Source organism: Charadrius vociferus, unplaced genomic scaffold (genome assembly GCF_000708025.1).
Source record: "Charadrius vociferus isolate BGI_N301 unplaced genomic scaffold, ASM70802v2 scaffold257, whole genome shotgun sequence".
Lineage (NCBI taxonomy): Eukaryota > Metazoa > Chordata > Aves > Charadriiformes > Charadriidae > Charadrius > Charadrius vociferus.
In genome coordinates, this window is record NW_009649473.1 from 2660 (window position 1) to 17812 (window position 15153).

General features: G+C 43.2%; 1 protein-coding gene across 1 annotated transcript in view; it reads left to right on the plus strand.

Moving 5' to 3' along the window:
- GATA2 (GATA binding protein 2) overlaps positions 1 to 7476 on the plus strand; it is a 9340-nt gene extending 1864 nt beyond the window's left edge. The window contains exons 3-6 of the mRNA XM_009889879.1: positions 232 to 278; positions 2485 to 2630; positions 5710 to 5793; positions 6629 to 7476. Coding sequence (XP_009888181.1) covers positions 232 to 278; positions 2485 to 2630; positions 5710 to 5793; positions 6629 to 6928 — 577 coding nt within the window. The 3' untranslated portion in view covers positions 6929 to 7476. The remainder of the gene's footprint in view (positions 1 to 231; positions 279 to 2484; positions 2631 to 5709; positions 5794 to 6628) is intronic.
- Positions 7477 to 15153: the final 7677 nt, after the last annotated feature.

Below are 15153 nucleotides of genomic sequence, written 5' to 3' on the forward strand. Positions count from 1 at the left end.
CTCCTGTGGGTGCCAACACAGCCACAGCGGCCGCTGAGCCACCGGGCACTGGCCCCAGGGCGCTCAGATGGGGCCGAGGGACACGGGCATCGGTGCGGTGTGAGCTGGTAGATGGAGTTGTACAAAGAGGGATTTATATATAAAAAAAAAAATAATAAATGTTTCCCTCGGAGAAAAAGCTGGCCCCAGCCACCCGAGGGGCTCAGGCCCGACCCTGCTCCCCCAAATCAGTAAACCGCCCCCCAACCCCGACTACACCGGGGACTCGGCAGCGATAGGTATTTCTCCCTCAATGATTTCCCCATCTCTTCGCTAAGGCGACCCAAGGCCCCAGCGCAGGATGAAAGCGAAACTGACCCGGCCGGTCCGCTTCAAATCGCAGAGGGCCTTATTTCCTTCACGTTTTTACAGGAGCAAAAGTTCAAATATAGTTTACATACCAGTGCAAAAGACTAAGGTGTCCAGTCATCGCTAACTTACTCCAGCCTAACTTGAACTAGAAAATACTCCCCTTTTTTTTTTTTTTTCCCGAACCAGACATATCTCCACTTCCAAACGACTTACTGCAGACCTTTCCCGTTCTCAGAACCCTTCCTTGCATTTCTTGCTAAAAGTGCAGTCCTAAATCAGCAAATTAGGTGATAGGCAAAGTTTTGATCCCACTTTGAAATCACACTAGTTGTACTACGAGGCAATTTGTGTAGTTCTACTACCCTTCCTGCTTTAACATCCTCGGCCATGGAAGGAAATGAAATGTGGTATATTGGGACTGAATTTAGATACCCTTTTAAAAATAAATGGCTATGTATGCTTTTGTGTGTGTATTCTTAGATATCATTGCACATCTATGCTTATAAATACACCACATGCATTTATTTTTAAAGTAGACAATAATTCAGAAATGTGATCTCTTACGAGTTTTGCAACAAAAATATCAGCTATTTTACAAGCTCATCAGCTCCGTTTCAAATGGCTCCTCTGAGGGGGAAAAACACGCTCTCCCTCTGCCATCATTTAAATGCAGTTGCTACTATGTATATGTATTTTTTAGTAGTGAAGAGAGTAATAATTAAAGGCATCTAGCAGCCCGAGCCTCCCGAGTTTGGGAACAGATTCAAGACCCGGTTCTGTGAAGATAAAGGGATCTTGATTGAGTAGCTTTTTCATTTTTGTCCTGTAGTTGCCGATGATTTTATTAGATGGGGGAAGCAAGGAACTTTTTTTGTTTTGTTTTACTTTTTTTTTTTTTTTTTTCTGTAAGGGACCCCCATGTGCAAGGAACTGGGGAAAGTTCGTGACCACTCAGTGTTTTTGTAGGAAAACTAAGACTCACGACACGACGACTCCTGCAGCTTCCTGCCCTAGGAGGGACAAAAGCTACCAATGCAGCGCCGCAGAGCTCCCCTCATTTTTCACTCTAGACTGTGTTGTTTAAAAGCCACCCACTCCCTAGATTAAAGGAGACACAAGCCTCGCTGAACTCAACATGGCCTGCTTCAGTTATTAGCAAAAAGAATTTCCTCTCCAGTTAAATACTGTAGGATTTGCATAAACTATATTAAGGGAGATTTCTATATTAAGCAGACCTGCCCTCGAACCATCAGAGGCAAATGAACTTTTAGCAGAGAGCTTTCCGAGGCAGAAACACATATCTAGGAGTTACATGCTGGGTTTTAATAGAGCTGTTTGACAATGTCATGTTTCCCACGTTGTGCTACTAAAACAAATAACGAAGCAGTAATAAGGTAAACTGCTCCCTACCAAATCCAAACTGTACTGTTGGAAAAATCACAGAAACTGAAAAGAACTCAAAGCCTGTTTTTTACAGCAATTTCCAGAGTGCTTGCTGAAACTGAACTTTCTTAAATATCAGCGTTAACAGCGTTTTTCTGCCTTTAGAACAAAAATAATAACTGAGCCTTTGGCATTCTGTATCCATTCCCAGTCTGCTCGGCTTTAATTTCTCATCCCATAGCATTTACAGCCAAAAGGAAAGCACAGAACGGGAGGTCTTATTGCTTAGATTTTAATCTAGAAAACCTCTTCCTTTGACTCTCTCTTTAACATGTTGTGTGTTTGCAGGTGTGCGTGTGTTTGTGTACATGTGTATTTGTGGCAGGAGAACACAGGATCTAACCATCGTCGTGCAATAGATACGGGAGGGGAGTGGTGCCCAGCGCAGATTAAGGGAGTTCTCGTTACTGAAACGATAACTTCCATCTGACACAATAAGAGTGTCACTCTTTCTCACCTTGCAGAGAGCGCTGCCTGTTTCTGATCATGACATAAAATACTCGCTGGAGTCTGGGCGTTCTCGAAACTCTGAGCTCCTTGCTGCATGTGCTGTAGATGTCACTGCTGTCTGATTGTGCTTGAATTAACACACTGTTTTGACTTCTGGAAAATGCCTAAAGGACAATGCAAAAAGCTTTTGTGAATTTGTTTTTAAAGAAAGAAATCCGGTTTCTTCGTGTTTCCATTTAGAAGGCAGAGAGTGTGTGAACTGTGGAGCAACTGCTACCCCTCTCTGGAGAAGAGACGGCACCGGGCATTACCTGTGTAACGCCTGCGGGCTCTACCACAAAATGAATGGTCAAAACCGACCTCTCATTAAACCTAAACGAAGGCTGGTAGGTGTCTCTGTTTCTCCTGGGTTTGGGGATAAATTAGACAAAGGGACCACACACAGGCACAAGTCAAATGTGTCATATCTGCTCAGCCCCTGCGCGGAGCCGAGCTGTACTGTACACGGGGGTCAGTCACGTCGAGGTCACTGCTGTGCCTGGGGGCAGATCTCCCCCCAGCCCCGGCATCCCCGGCACAGGCCACCACGCCGCAGCTCGCCGAGCGCGCCTCTGTCCCCAGCCTCCCTGCCGCTCACAATACACACGGGATATCGTGTATCCGTCTCCCCGTTTATCCTTGGATGACAGCTTTTAATTTAATTCCTCATTTATTTGTCCCCTTGGGACATTTTGGGCGCATACTGGGAGCGAAAGGGTTATGAGCGTGAATGTCCTCCATCGTGTACTACAAAAAAAGTTCCAGCTCCAAAAAGCAAAACAAATCAGATGAGTCAAAGCTACTGCTCCCTACTTAATAATTATTTGTATAAAAGCCATGAAGTAATTTTCACTCTTATATTCTCTGGCAATATTAATATTGGTTCCCTCCCCAGACAATCCCCTACTGTTTTAAAAAAAAATCCTATTATTTTTCCATGGAGTCACCTATACTTTGTATTTTCATTTGAGTGATTTAAAAAAAATGTCCTTTCTAAGCTCCTGGTAGTAGTTTCCTATCCGGATATCTGTACGTTAAAGATAAGGAAACTTTGTGTATCTGTTTCCTGACTCTAAAAGCTTTAGAGAGTTTCTATAGGCAAGCCTTGCCAGTCATGCTTGCTGTTTTGAAATTTCTAATACACTCTACTCCACAAATAATGCCTAAAATGCTAAGAATAATAAATATATTTTTTGAAGCTTTGTGATTTATGGTGCCTAAGTCTCTTAGCTATTCGTGGGCACGTTTCAATGAGGCTTGGAGAGCAGAAAATTGGCATTACTGCTCTAACACTGGGATGGGATACAGAAGATTTCTGTCATGAGTCAGAATTTCAACTATGCAAGCTTCTTAATGACTTGCCTTCTAAAGTGACTGACATATAAAAAAATGTTAAGACAACAGTGTAACATTATCGTCTCTCAGGCTCAAGTGCTTTCCAGTCTGAATGGAACAGGCCATAGAGTTAAGCAGCATAGTTGAGTATCAGTAAGCCATCTCAAATATGCAAACATAGGTCTCCACCTTCCAAATGTGTTGGGAGACTTATACTTAGCTCACTGCGAGGGGTTTGGGGTGCACTAGAGAGTTTTTCTTCGGTTTAGTTGTTTTAATGTTTTGACTTAATTGATTTACAGCTTTGTTTATTGCCCCTTTTTCCACTGTAGTTTGCTTGTTTGCGGGGGAGAGGAGATGGCCATCTTTGGGAATTTGTTCATCTGACATGCAATAGCAAAGCGATCATATTAATAATGTCAGTGTTTGCAAGTCTGGCATTAATTGTGTTTGGGTTGCATGAGTGTACTTGCAGTAGGGGGTACCCCCTCTTTCTGCCTTTGGCCTGTTCTCACAGGCGAGTAAGGGACTGAAATATATGAGTCTCCCAGGGCCTGATTCTTGCCTTAAGCTGCTGAGCCGTCCATCAGCTTTGGGAAAGTTATAGAGGGCCGTGGTGTAAATCAGGAGCAAGTGAGGACAGAACCCAGTGCTTCTCTTTTGCGAGCTGGGCTGGTCTACACTTCGAGTGGCACCAGCTCCCCAGCAGAGCCGGCAGGCAGAGAAACGCACAAAATTCTTGTCTGGGAAACCTACTGCTCTGTGACTCTGCTCTCTGCTCACGGAGATGCCCTGGACATTAACGTCAGCTTCGCTGCTGCTTCACCCTGTGGCTCTCAGTGGCTTAATTGCAAAAATATCCAGGGAGCAAGGTCCCGGCAAAATTGCCGCAATTGATACGCATTAGAAAGTAAACTCTGCTAATTTAAAAAAAGAAAAAATTGAGTCCTCCACATTAATCCAATTGCACAAAATGGACTGTACTTTGACTGCTTCCAGAGGCAGGGCTGAAGCTTTCTAATACAAAATTATTTCCCAAAATATGGGGTGCAATTATTCTGTCCATAACACTTTATACGATAGCATGCTTGCGCAAAGAACGTATTGTTGTGGGGTCTGCTAGACAAGGGCCCATCCAGAAATTACTGGCTGCCTGCTGTTCTACTTTTCCTGTTCTTGTTTTAGGAGGTGGTTGACTGTTTGGGCATTTTTCTTTCCCCCCCACCTTGGTTTCGGGAGAACAATAGTTTTAGAAAGGGTGGTGGATTTGGGGGGTGGGTGGGTCGCTTTTTTTTTTTTCTTTTTTTTTTTTTTTTTTTTTAGAAAGTTTTTTAAGGGCTTTTTACTGAGTAGGGACAGAGGCGGCAGAGGGGTCAGCGGAATCATTGCTGCAAGGCATGAAATTTGGTTTGCTAAATATTTAAAGAAAGTTGGAGCCGGTTTTGTTTTCTCCCTTTCACTTGTAAATGGAAACTGAATTTTCAGTGATGGCTCTGATAAATACTGCACCCAGTTAAGTAATGCGGTTGGTTTTCTTTTGTGTCCATCTTTAAAGGGCCAGAGTAGGGGTAAAAATCACATTCTTTAAGATCATTCCCTCTTTTCAAACCCAGTCCCAACATTGGCACAAACTAAATCGGTCATTAAAAAAAAAAACCCAACCAACCAAACAAAAAAAAAAAGGCAAATGCATTTTCACAATGCATTCTAAAATCCTGCAAAGGGAAAATCTGAACAAATCAGATGTCATTTTCCCTTCTAAAATTTTTGTTTGTGGAGTTAGAGATGCATTGTTTCTCTCTATATCCCCTGCACACATGGTGCCACAGGGCTTGAAGCTGCAAGTCTGCGTAGTAGAATACTTGAATTTAAACAAAATCCCAATGGCCACAAAATGTGAAACTGATGGGAGCTTTCCTTCAGCCCTGATGCTCTGTAAAATCCATGGGGCTGGTTCTACCCAACCTAAATATTGAGTCCAACTTGATCTTTCTCATGATCTCCCTCCTCCTGCTGATACATTTTTAATTTTCTTTTTCTTTTGGTTAGTCAGCGGCTAGGAGAGCAGGGACTTGTTGTGCCAACTGTCAGACGACCACCACAACCTTATGGCGACGTAATGCAAACGGGGACCCGGTTTGTAATGCCTGCGGACTCTACTATAAATTGCACAATGTGAGTATTTACTCATCTCATGTGTCGCTGCTTGCCTAGCTGGGATTGATGTCTTAACTGCATGGTGTACACTAGGCTTTTATTGGTTTCAGGGTTTTGGTTGTTGTTTTATTCCTTCCCCGGTCTCTAAGGTTCCCCTGGGAAATGACAGCCATTCTTTGTCGGCATAGTGATGCTAAGTTCAGTGACATTACAATGTATTAGCTTGGCTTCTAACGCTTGGGCAAATCAGGCAAAATAGAGCTACCACACTTAGTTTTAACTATGCATGTTTTGTATGCTGTTTCCCCCCAGAAACACGGAGGCCATTTGGAACGGGCTCTGTGCAAAAATTAATCCCGATGGGGCATCTTCATTTTGATTATTATTTTTTTTTCAAAATAATTATATCTAAAGCTTTGTTTTAATTATTTTTTTTTAAATAAATTAATCCTTAGCAGGAATCACTTGACATGTTGGAACGTTATTTAAACTGTAACAGAGGTTACTGGTACAAGATTGCTCATGTCTTAGGACTGAATTCGGGTCAATGTGTGCCTCCTAGTTTGATCTTTTCTATTAGGAAATGAATGAGGACTGAGGGTAAGCCTACGGGAAAGAGAGTCATCAGCTGCCAAATTCAGTTCAATTTGTTTTTCATGTCTAGGGGTTTTTTGTGTGTGTGGTTTTATTAAACAAATCAATATAAACAAGTTCTGCAGAGAGAAACACCATTTTTTTTGGCCAGAAAAAGGTCTCCATCCAGGAAAAACACATAGGGGCTGTCCAAATATTTTCATTTTTGCACAATAAGGTCATTTTGTCTGCATGAGCCTGATTTTCTCATTTCTTGCAGGTGAACAGGCCTCTGACCATGAAAAAGGAAGGAATTCAGACCAGGAATAGGAAAATGTCCAACAAATCAAAGAAAAGCAAGAAAGGCTCTGAGTGTTTTGAGGAACTGTCCAAGTGCATGCAGGAGAAATCGTCTCCCTTCAGTGCTGCTGCCCTTGCTAGTCACATGGCGCCCATGGGGCATTTGCCACCTTTCAGCCACTCTGGACACATCCTACCAACACCTACCCCCATCCACCCATCTTCCAGCATCTCATTTGGACATCCACACCCATCCAGCATGGTTACAGCCATGGGATAAAACCCGATGACCGAGAGACCCAGCCAGAAATTAAGAACATGGGGCTTTGCCTAAGATGACACCAAGTAAGAAAATGTTCTGCCAAGAGGAGAATGTAGGGATGGCAAAAGGAGATCTTTGCTCCCATGTGGTTTAACTCTTAATGCTGGACTAAAACCTTGCAAACGATGGGTCTTCTGCAGAAACGCGTAGTGGTGCCTGTAATGCACTTTGCCCCCTCAGGTATAAGGAAAAAGAACTCACCTGTTCGATACTTAATGGTCCAGCAGGATGCAAAAGGTGGCAGAAGCTGAAGGAAAAGGCTTGGAACTGGCTTTCCTTTTTCTCTTTGTTATTACTGTGAATATTGTAAAGAGATATAAGCAGCCTCCCAGGATGGAATCGGCTTACTGGAAGCCAGACATGCTGGATTTCTATCATGGACTCTGTTTGGGATGGGGAAAAAAAATAATAAAAGAAAAAAAAATTAAAAAAGGACATCTTTATAAAAACGTAATTTTTAAAATGAAATCAGACACAAAGTCATATTTATTTTGCTCTTGTTTTCCACAAAAGGCCTCAACCCTCCGATTGCATGTTTTTGTGCTGTTGTTTGTAATGGTAAGAAAACCTGCCTTCAAAACAAGGGGAAGAGAGGGGAACATACTCAGCAGCCCCCTTGGATTAGTTCCATCTATCTTCCATACAAAAATATCTACTAGGAAGGGGGAAAAGACTGGGGGGGAGAATGAAGCAAAAATGTAACTGTAATATGGGATTTTAATGTGCCCAAGGTGGTGATTATTTTGACACAATTTCTTCATTCTTCTCCCTAACGTGAAAGATTTACTTAAAAGAAAACAAAAAACCCAAACAAACCAAAATAGCCCCCCTCCCAACTACCCTATTATTCCTCAAAACAGTCAACTACATCAGACAAACTGTTGGGAAAAAAACTCTCGGGAAAGCAATCCTGCAGTGGCGAGGGGTGAGATACAGGCATTTATCAACTAACTTCTAGCACAGCAAAAACCATCACAGGGCATAAAAACATCCAACTCGCAGACTTTAGAGGTTGAAGCATTTTGTTCTGTTGGCAGCTGTCGCTTAAAAATGCAGATTAGCTGCTTGGGTAAACTTACGGCAGTGTGGCCACCACATCCACACGCAGCCAGCCAGCGTGTGTGCCGTCTCAGGCATCCAGGCCCCGGTGGACTTCACAGGGAGGAAGGGCAGAAATGAGGTTGAGATCACTGGAGAGGGGAAAGAGAGACAATCAGTTTGAGCTTCACACATCCGTCAAATCCCAGACACGACGACAGCTGATGAGACGAGGGAAAGCATCGTTCTAAGGGGAACGTCTGTTTTCCGTAGCATATTTTATATGAAAAAAAAAAAAAAAGAAAAAAAAATTTAAATCTCCCATTATTAAACCATATTGTACGTAAATGACCGAAAACAAAGCTATTACCAATGTGAAGTGTATTCTCTTGATTGTTATGATCTGATGCCTCTCGTGAACACAAGCTCCAGTATAACATACAATGTACATATTTAGCTATACTTCTGATGAAAATGCCCCAATGAACAGAGGGGTTTGATAATGTAAACCACGTAAGCTTAACTCTGTGACAAGCTTTTTATTTTTTTTTATTATTTTTTAACTTTTTTGTTGTTGGGGTTTTTCTTTTTTTTTTTTTTTTGATCAAGCCAATTGTATCTTTACTGCAAAAGTCCTGCTTTAAAGAAAAAACAATGAAACAAATAAAAATGGATATTTTTTTTTTCTAAACACATAATTCAAATATTTGATAATGAATTGAGAACCAAGCAGCCATGAAAATCCTGCTTTCCTCCTTTTTCTGGTCTGCGTAGGCATATAGGTGCACTTTGTAAAGAAGTGGAAATAAACGGGAAACTAAATTGGTTGGGAGAAATCATAAGAATTTTTAGTCTACTGAGGTAAAAAATTGGGTCCTCTTTACTTTTTACCTTTTACAATGGTACAGTTGTACATTATTTGTACCCAACTCAAATTTCTGTAGGATTTGGGCAGGGGGGAGGGGAAGGGGTGTGGGTGGAAGACAGGGATACAGTTGACAAAGTGCAATATATTGTCAGTCACTGCAGCATAGACAACAGCAGTCGAGATTTAAATTATTTTGTACTTGTATCAGCATAAAAAAATTCTGCAGTATTTTCTGTTTTTATTTTATTTTTTTTATTTTGCTTATTTTTGGATTAGTGAACTAAGTTATTGTTAATTATGTACAACATGTTTATATATTGTCTGTAAAAAGTGTATGCTTTCCTCATATTCCTTCAAGGTGAATATTGCTAAGAATAATAAAATACCTTTTTTGTGAAAGTACCTGTGCCCAGCTTCATGTCATAAAGGCTGCTTTTAATAGGGAGAGAGGAAAAATTATCGTCGTCATTGTTGCCAGTAGAATTACTAGCTTAAACTTTATGCAGAGCAGTCTATTGATATTTCAAAAACCTACCAGGGTAGGACAAAAAAAGTAGTTGGTGAATGATTTAGTATAAAAAGCACAGGTACAAAAAGCTCATTCTCCGGTGTTGTTTTGGGGTGACAAGGTCACACAGTTAAGTGCACTAAAGTTTCTAAGCCAGTTTAAAAATCTAAGGCAGCAGCCACATTGCAGATGATGAACTGCAGTTTCTCTAGGGCTTTTTGTTGGTTTTTGGGTTGTTTTTTTAAAGTGTTTAGAAAAATATTTTTAATTAAGAACAAGTTTTTAAAAGCACCGTAAACACGGAAAAGCAGCCAGCAGCTTAATGGGTTTCAAGGCAGAGCCAGTATTAGACCGGGCAAAGTTCTCCGTAGGTTCTTGCACTGCTGTAACAGGCAACACCACCGTCAAGCTGGAAACCTATTTCTTACCATTTGGCTCATCTGTGGTGTGAAGGGAGCAAGGGGGGGTGGCCAGCCTGAAGCTGCTCAGTGCTGTCCTGGGAACAAGGGGTGCAACTGTGGGTGCAGGGGGTGTGCATGTGGGCTGGCGTATGAGGATGGAGAAGAGTGCTTACCAGGCAGCTCTCCCATGGCCAAAACTTTTGGTTGCTTTCATCATACAGTTGAGTCTGACCCACACAATGAACTCCGTGAGGCCTTACAAAGTGAAGTCTCGCAAAGTCCCCCCGCCACATGTAGGGGTGAGTAGTGCTGCTACTAAACCAGTATTTTCAAGAAAACTGCTAATGAACTTTGGGTTTCCTCCTTTGACCCCCCCGGGAGTTGCGTCTCACTTCTGTGGAAACCAACTTGGGGATAACTCCTTACTCATTAAGAAAAAAAATAACCTCAGTTCCTTTTTCAGTGTGTGCGCGCAAATTCTAGCCCTTACTATCACTGCTTCTCTTTCACGGTGCAGCCTACGCTCCAGCCCTGTTTGCAAGCCCTGCTCATGAATGACAAGGAGTTGCAGCCGCTCTAGATGTGCTGAAGAAAGCACAACACGCAAGCAGGACGAGGCCTTCCCGCATCATTTCAGACGAGTTAATCATCTCTCTAACTTGTTTAGCAAGGCTTAGTGCAAACACCCATAAAAAAAAAAAAAAGGCAGTTTATAGCATACCGTGAAAGCTTAATTTAAAAAGAAACGTGTTCATTTTCAGACAGGTTTAAAACAGGGTTAAAAGTAAATTCAGCCACTCTCCCTCCATATTTGAATAGCTGAGACGAGAAGAGAACAGGAGAACTAACAACATCACTTTATAATAATTTAGAATAATCAAGCTATTTGCTTTGGTTGCACATTACACACCCGTTCACACTTTGATAATGGCTTACCTTGGTGTTGCCTCTTTGCAGGCGTTTTGCTGGGTTGGTCCGATGCACTCGCAGAATCAGGGCCATAATCCATGATCTTGTCGGGAGGGGTGCTGCAGCCCCCCAGCGCCTGGAGGAACGTGCCTCTTCTGAGCGGAGTCTTCAGCGGTTCCTGCAACACAGATAACAAATAATCCCATGTTTGTCAGGTGGCACTAATCTGTGAAAGATCAAACCATCTCTCTGCAACGCGTGTATCGTGTTTGTCTCCAGACATTTTGCATAGCGGAAGAAAAACAAACAGCAGGGAATGGAAATCGAGCAAGTGTGTAAAGTTCAACGTAAAGTGTAAGCACAGAGCAGATATCGAGGCAACAAATTGGGATTTATGGTCCTTTCACTACGCCCAAACACTGGGGGACAGGCTTTTTGTGCGAGGGGAACCCTGACATTACTTGCCTTTGGTTCCTGTTGTTGGGATTATTGTTTTAAGCCATGCTTAATTGTCATGTCTCCACGGCCACATCAAAAGCCAAGAAGATTAGGTTACAGGGAGTGTTTGATGTCAAAATACAAAATAAATAAAAGGAAAACTGAAAAGGTAGCATATTTTCCGTGATGTCTATTGAGGATTTTGCCTCAAACATTTAGTTGTTTTTTTTTTTTAATTTTGCAAAGGTTGCACTTATAGTGACAAGATTTCATTTACTTACTTCCAAATGACTCCACTGCTTTCCTGCAACAGCTCAAAAGGGTTAATATCCCCTCTTTGATGGCAAACATGGTATAATTAACGCAAACTTCTTAAGTATCCTGGTGACCTGTAGATGGCCACATGAGAATTTTGTTATTTACTGACTTGCCAAACGTTTATTGCTTATAGCAGGACAAGTGGGAAGCAGGCATTAATTTTGATGCTGTTATCTGTGATTGTGTGTAAAGTTCATAGCAGAGAGTGCCTGTATGTCAACTGCAATTAAACATTTCCCTATTTTTTTTAATGAATTTCACGTTGGTGGAGGGGGTTGGACTGGCAGCTTTGCAAACTGAAATCCTGCCCATCTGCAGGTCAGGAATGACATAGCCAGACACAGGACAACTTCCCCTTACCTGCAGGCTGCAAAAGAAAACAGTCTGGCGCCATGGAGCATTTGATCCTTGGCTTCTCCACAGAGACAGTCAAATCAGTACCAACTGTGGCAGGGCACAGAGGGAGATTTTGTGGTGTGACATCTCCCCTTGGAAACCAGCCTGAAAAACACCAAAAATGAAGCCAAAAGTGGCTATCAGGTGAATGTGTTCATTTATCACCAACCTGGACTGGATTAGAATGCGTGACCTAGAAGTAAAACGCTTTGTTTAGCCCAACTCCCTGGGCCATCTGGTCCTCGCAAGTAAACATTTCTAAGTGAGATTAAGTGACTGTTCTTTAAGCATGGTGATATGAGTGCAAACCAGGCTGCTCTGGATCTGACAGATCAAACCTTAGCATCAGAGAAGCTGGCTAGTGCCGATTCAGAGACACCATTTGCTTAAACAGCTTTGGGTGCAATTCTCCGTGGTGCTGGCTTTGCAGTCAGTCCTGATTCAGTCTGATGTGTCCCTGTCAGATCCAAGGCTCAGATTGCACCAAGGTGCTGGCTAGGAGGTCAAGGACCCCCATCAGAGGAAACTTACGGGAGATCCTTGCAGTAAGAACTACACTGCACTTGCAATAAGAAACCAGTTGCATTTCTGAGCACCAAAAGCTCAGGTGAGCAAAATGCAGTCGCAGGGTGGGACATACTGCAGAAAAAACATCCAGCAGGTAGTAACACAATAGAGAACTAACCCCTCCTTCAGGGAAAGGCTTCGACATACCGCTGAGGGAGGGAACTGCTACTGTTTGGTGTATAAAAACTGAATCGGGGAAGTATAATGTTAACCCAGTCTACGCAGCAATGCCAGGGAGAAAGCAGCTACCTGCCCGTATCCTGCTCCCGTGCCTCTATCGTTCCACACTCTGGGCTGCAGGGAGTTATTAGGAGGAAAGTTGGCTCTGGCTCAGGAGGGTCGAGAACATTTGTAAATCATTTGGAGTTGGGCCTATCAATGCCAGAGCATGAACATGGACCCTTGTTTCTCCTAAACACTCCCGTGCTTCACCAAATTCTTCCTCGGTGCTTGTATTTTCCTCTGGAGCTTCACTCAGCTCCTCCCTGCTCTCAGTCAGGCAGAGAGGACATGGCAGATTTCTTTACCTGTGACACAAGAGCATTATGTTGCCTCTTTTGGTTGTGATTTTTTATCTCTGGTTCTTTCATTCACTCCTACCTGCCCACATTGGCATTCTGGTAGCAGGTTATACTGCTAGAGTGCTCAGGGCATCCCTAGAAATCCTTACTGGATTTTGCTGTAAAATTCAGATTAATTTACCATCTCCCGCTGCTTTTCAGTCTGTCTGCTTGTTATTTTTCTTTTCTATTTTGTAGATCCTTATAAAATTTGAAAGTAAAAGCACCCCATTTTGAGAGTTACTGTGTTAGAAGAGAACTGGATGAACAAAAAGGAACAGATCAAAACCATTCACATAACCTTTGTGCCCACAGGCACTCTGGACTGCACACTATTTTTCTCTATCCAAGCATAACTCTCACCAACACAGGGAAGATATTCTTCATGATGAAGTGCATCTCAGGAGACAGACCTCTGCCTGACTGGTGCCAGGACTCAGCCCAATCCCTCGCACACTCACTTTCTGATAACAAGCAAAGTTTCAGCACTCCATGCCTCAGTTTCCCCTTGCAAAACAGGCATAAAAAAGACACGACCTGCCCTATCAGCTGTGTACAAGTGTTGACTCGCTCCAGTCTAGCAGACTTCTGGGCAAGTTCAAACAAATGTCAGTGTGGGGGGTGTACTGATAGGCACAGGGAAAGGGCACAGCACTCTCCTCTCTAGGTTAGAGGCTCCTCCCTGCCTTTGCTGCAGAGCTGTTGCACTGCCGTTAGCCTCTCTGTACAGCTGTCTGTGGCAAAAATGACACATTGGAGAAATTAGTCATTGGAGTGTATCACCCGCTGCTCCCAACCGCTTGCACACACACACAGAGCCCCACGCACACACACGCACGCACTGCCTCCAGCCCCAGCCCATTGTGTAGCAGCCCTTTCTCCATCTCCCATGCTGTCAGCCCCTGACCTTCCTTTCACATGCTCTAATGGTCACTAGAAAACTGCAAGAGAACACAGTTGTGGTATTAAATAGCCCTAATTTGTCTCCAGGCCTTTCCCCTCCTCCCCCCGCCTCAGTCTCCCGCGACTTAACGTTTAAACCAGCTGAAGTTTACAACAAATCAAAGCCTCCCTATAGGCCCAGATTGTCTAAATACGGAAAACAGGAAGTGAGTAACCTTCAACGGGAAATTGTTCATCCGATGGAGGCCAAGACCCAAGGCCCGGCGCTTTGCAGTCCTGCCCCAGCACAGGCAGACACAGCGTGTACCGAATGGACACTCGGCATTTCGCAGGAGGGAGTGGTTTAGGGAAACTTTTGCTTCTCTTGCAGTCACGTTGCGGCTGCTTCAAGGGAAGAGATGGTGTTTGAGCCTGTGCAGAACAGTAGATGTGCAGTTTGGGAGGGTTATTTTTAAGAAGACTGGGGATGAGATGGAGAAGCAGACAAGGGTTGGAGGAGAAAACAGGGAAGATGCATGAATTCAAACTAAAACCGCCTCTTGCTTCCTATGAAGGTGAAGGTGGCAAGAGAATACTGCAAATGGCATTGGGCTGCTTCCAGCACACAAGGGCGGGAAGAGATTTTGTGTAACAGCCCGCTTGGTGATGAAAAGGAGAACACTTCATTTCCTAGGCAGAGAGAATAATAATTTATTTTTGTAGAGTAACTTGCCTGCTTCCCCCTGCCAGGAAAGATCCCAAATTATTTTACCGGCTGTTTATCTAAGGCTTATATTATTCACTACTGAATTGCAACCATTACTGGGGTGGAACACAGCAGCTGTTTAACAACTCAAAACAATGCCCCTTTTTACAGAAGGTCATATTAAGATCCTCTCTAACTGAAGGTGAACTTTTTGTTACGTGCTGCATCCACTGGAATAAAGCTTTGCTCGCAATTACACTTCTGCCAGAATCACAAAACTGCCAAAGAAACTAGGATGTACAAACACATCCAAACATGCCTTGAGTCCTTCCACTCCAACTCTGGACAGGGCTACTGAACCATGTACCACAAAGTGGCTCATGGATAACTTTCTTTTGACCCTCTTGGAGCCTGCAGCTATGCTCAAATGCCAGTTTTGCTCTGGACAGCTCATGGGATAAGCACCAGCAATGAAGCGTATGGTCACTGATTTGAGAAAGAGAAAAAGAAAGCACAGTCCCATTTGGAGTTTGGCACCACTGTTGAGGAGATGTGGGTTGGTTGATCCTGTCCTGGTTCCTTGCCCCAGGGC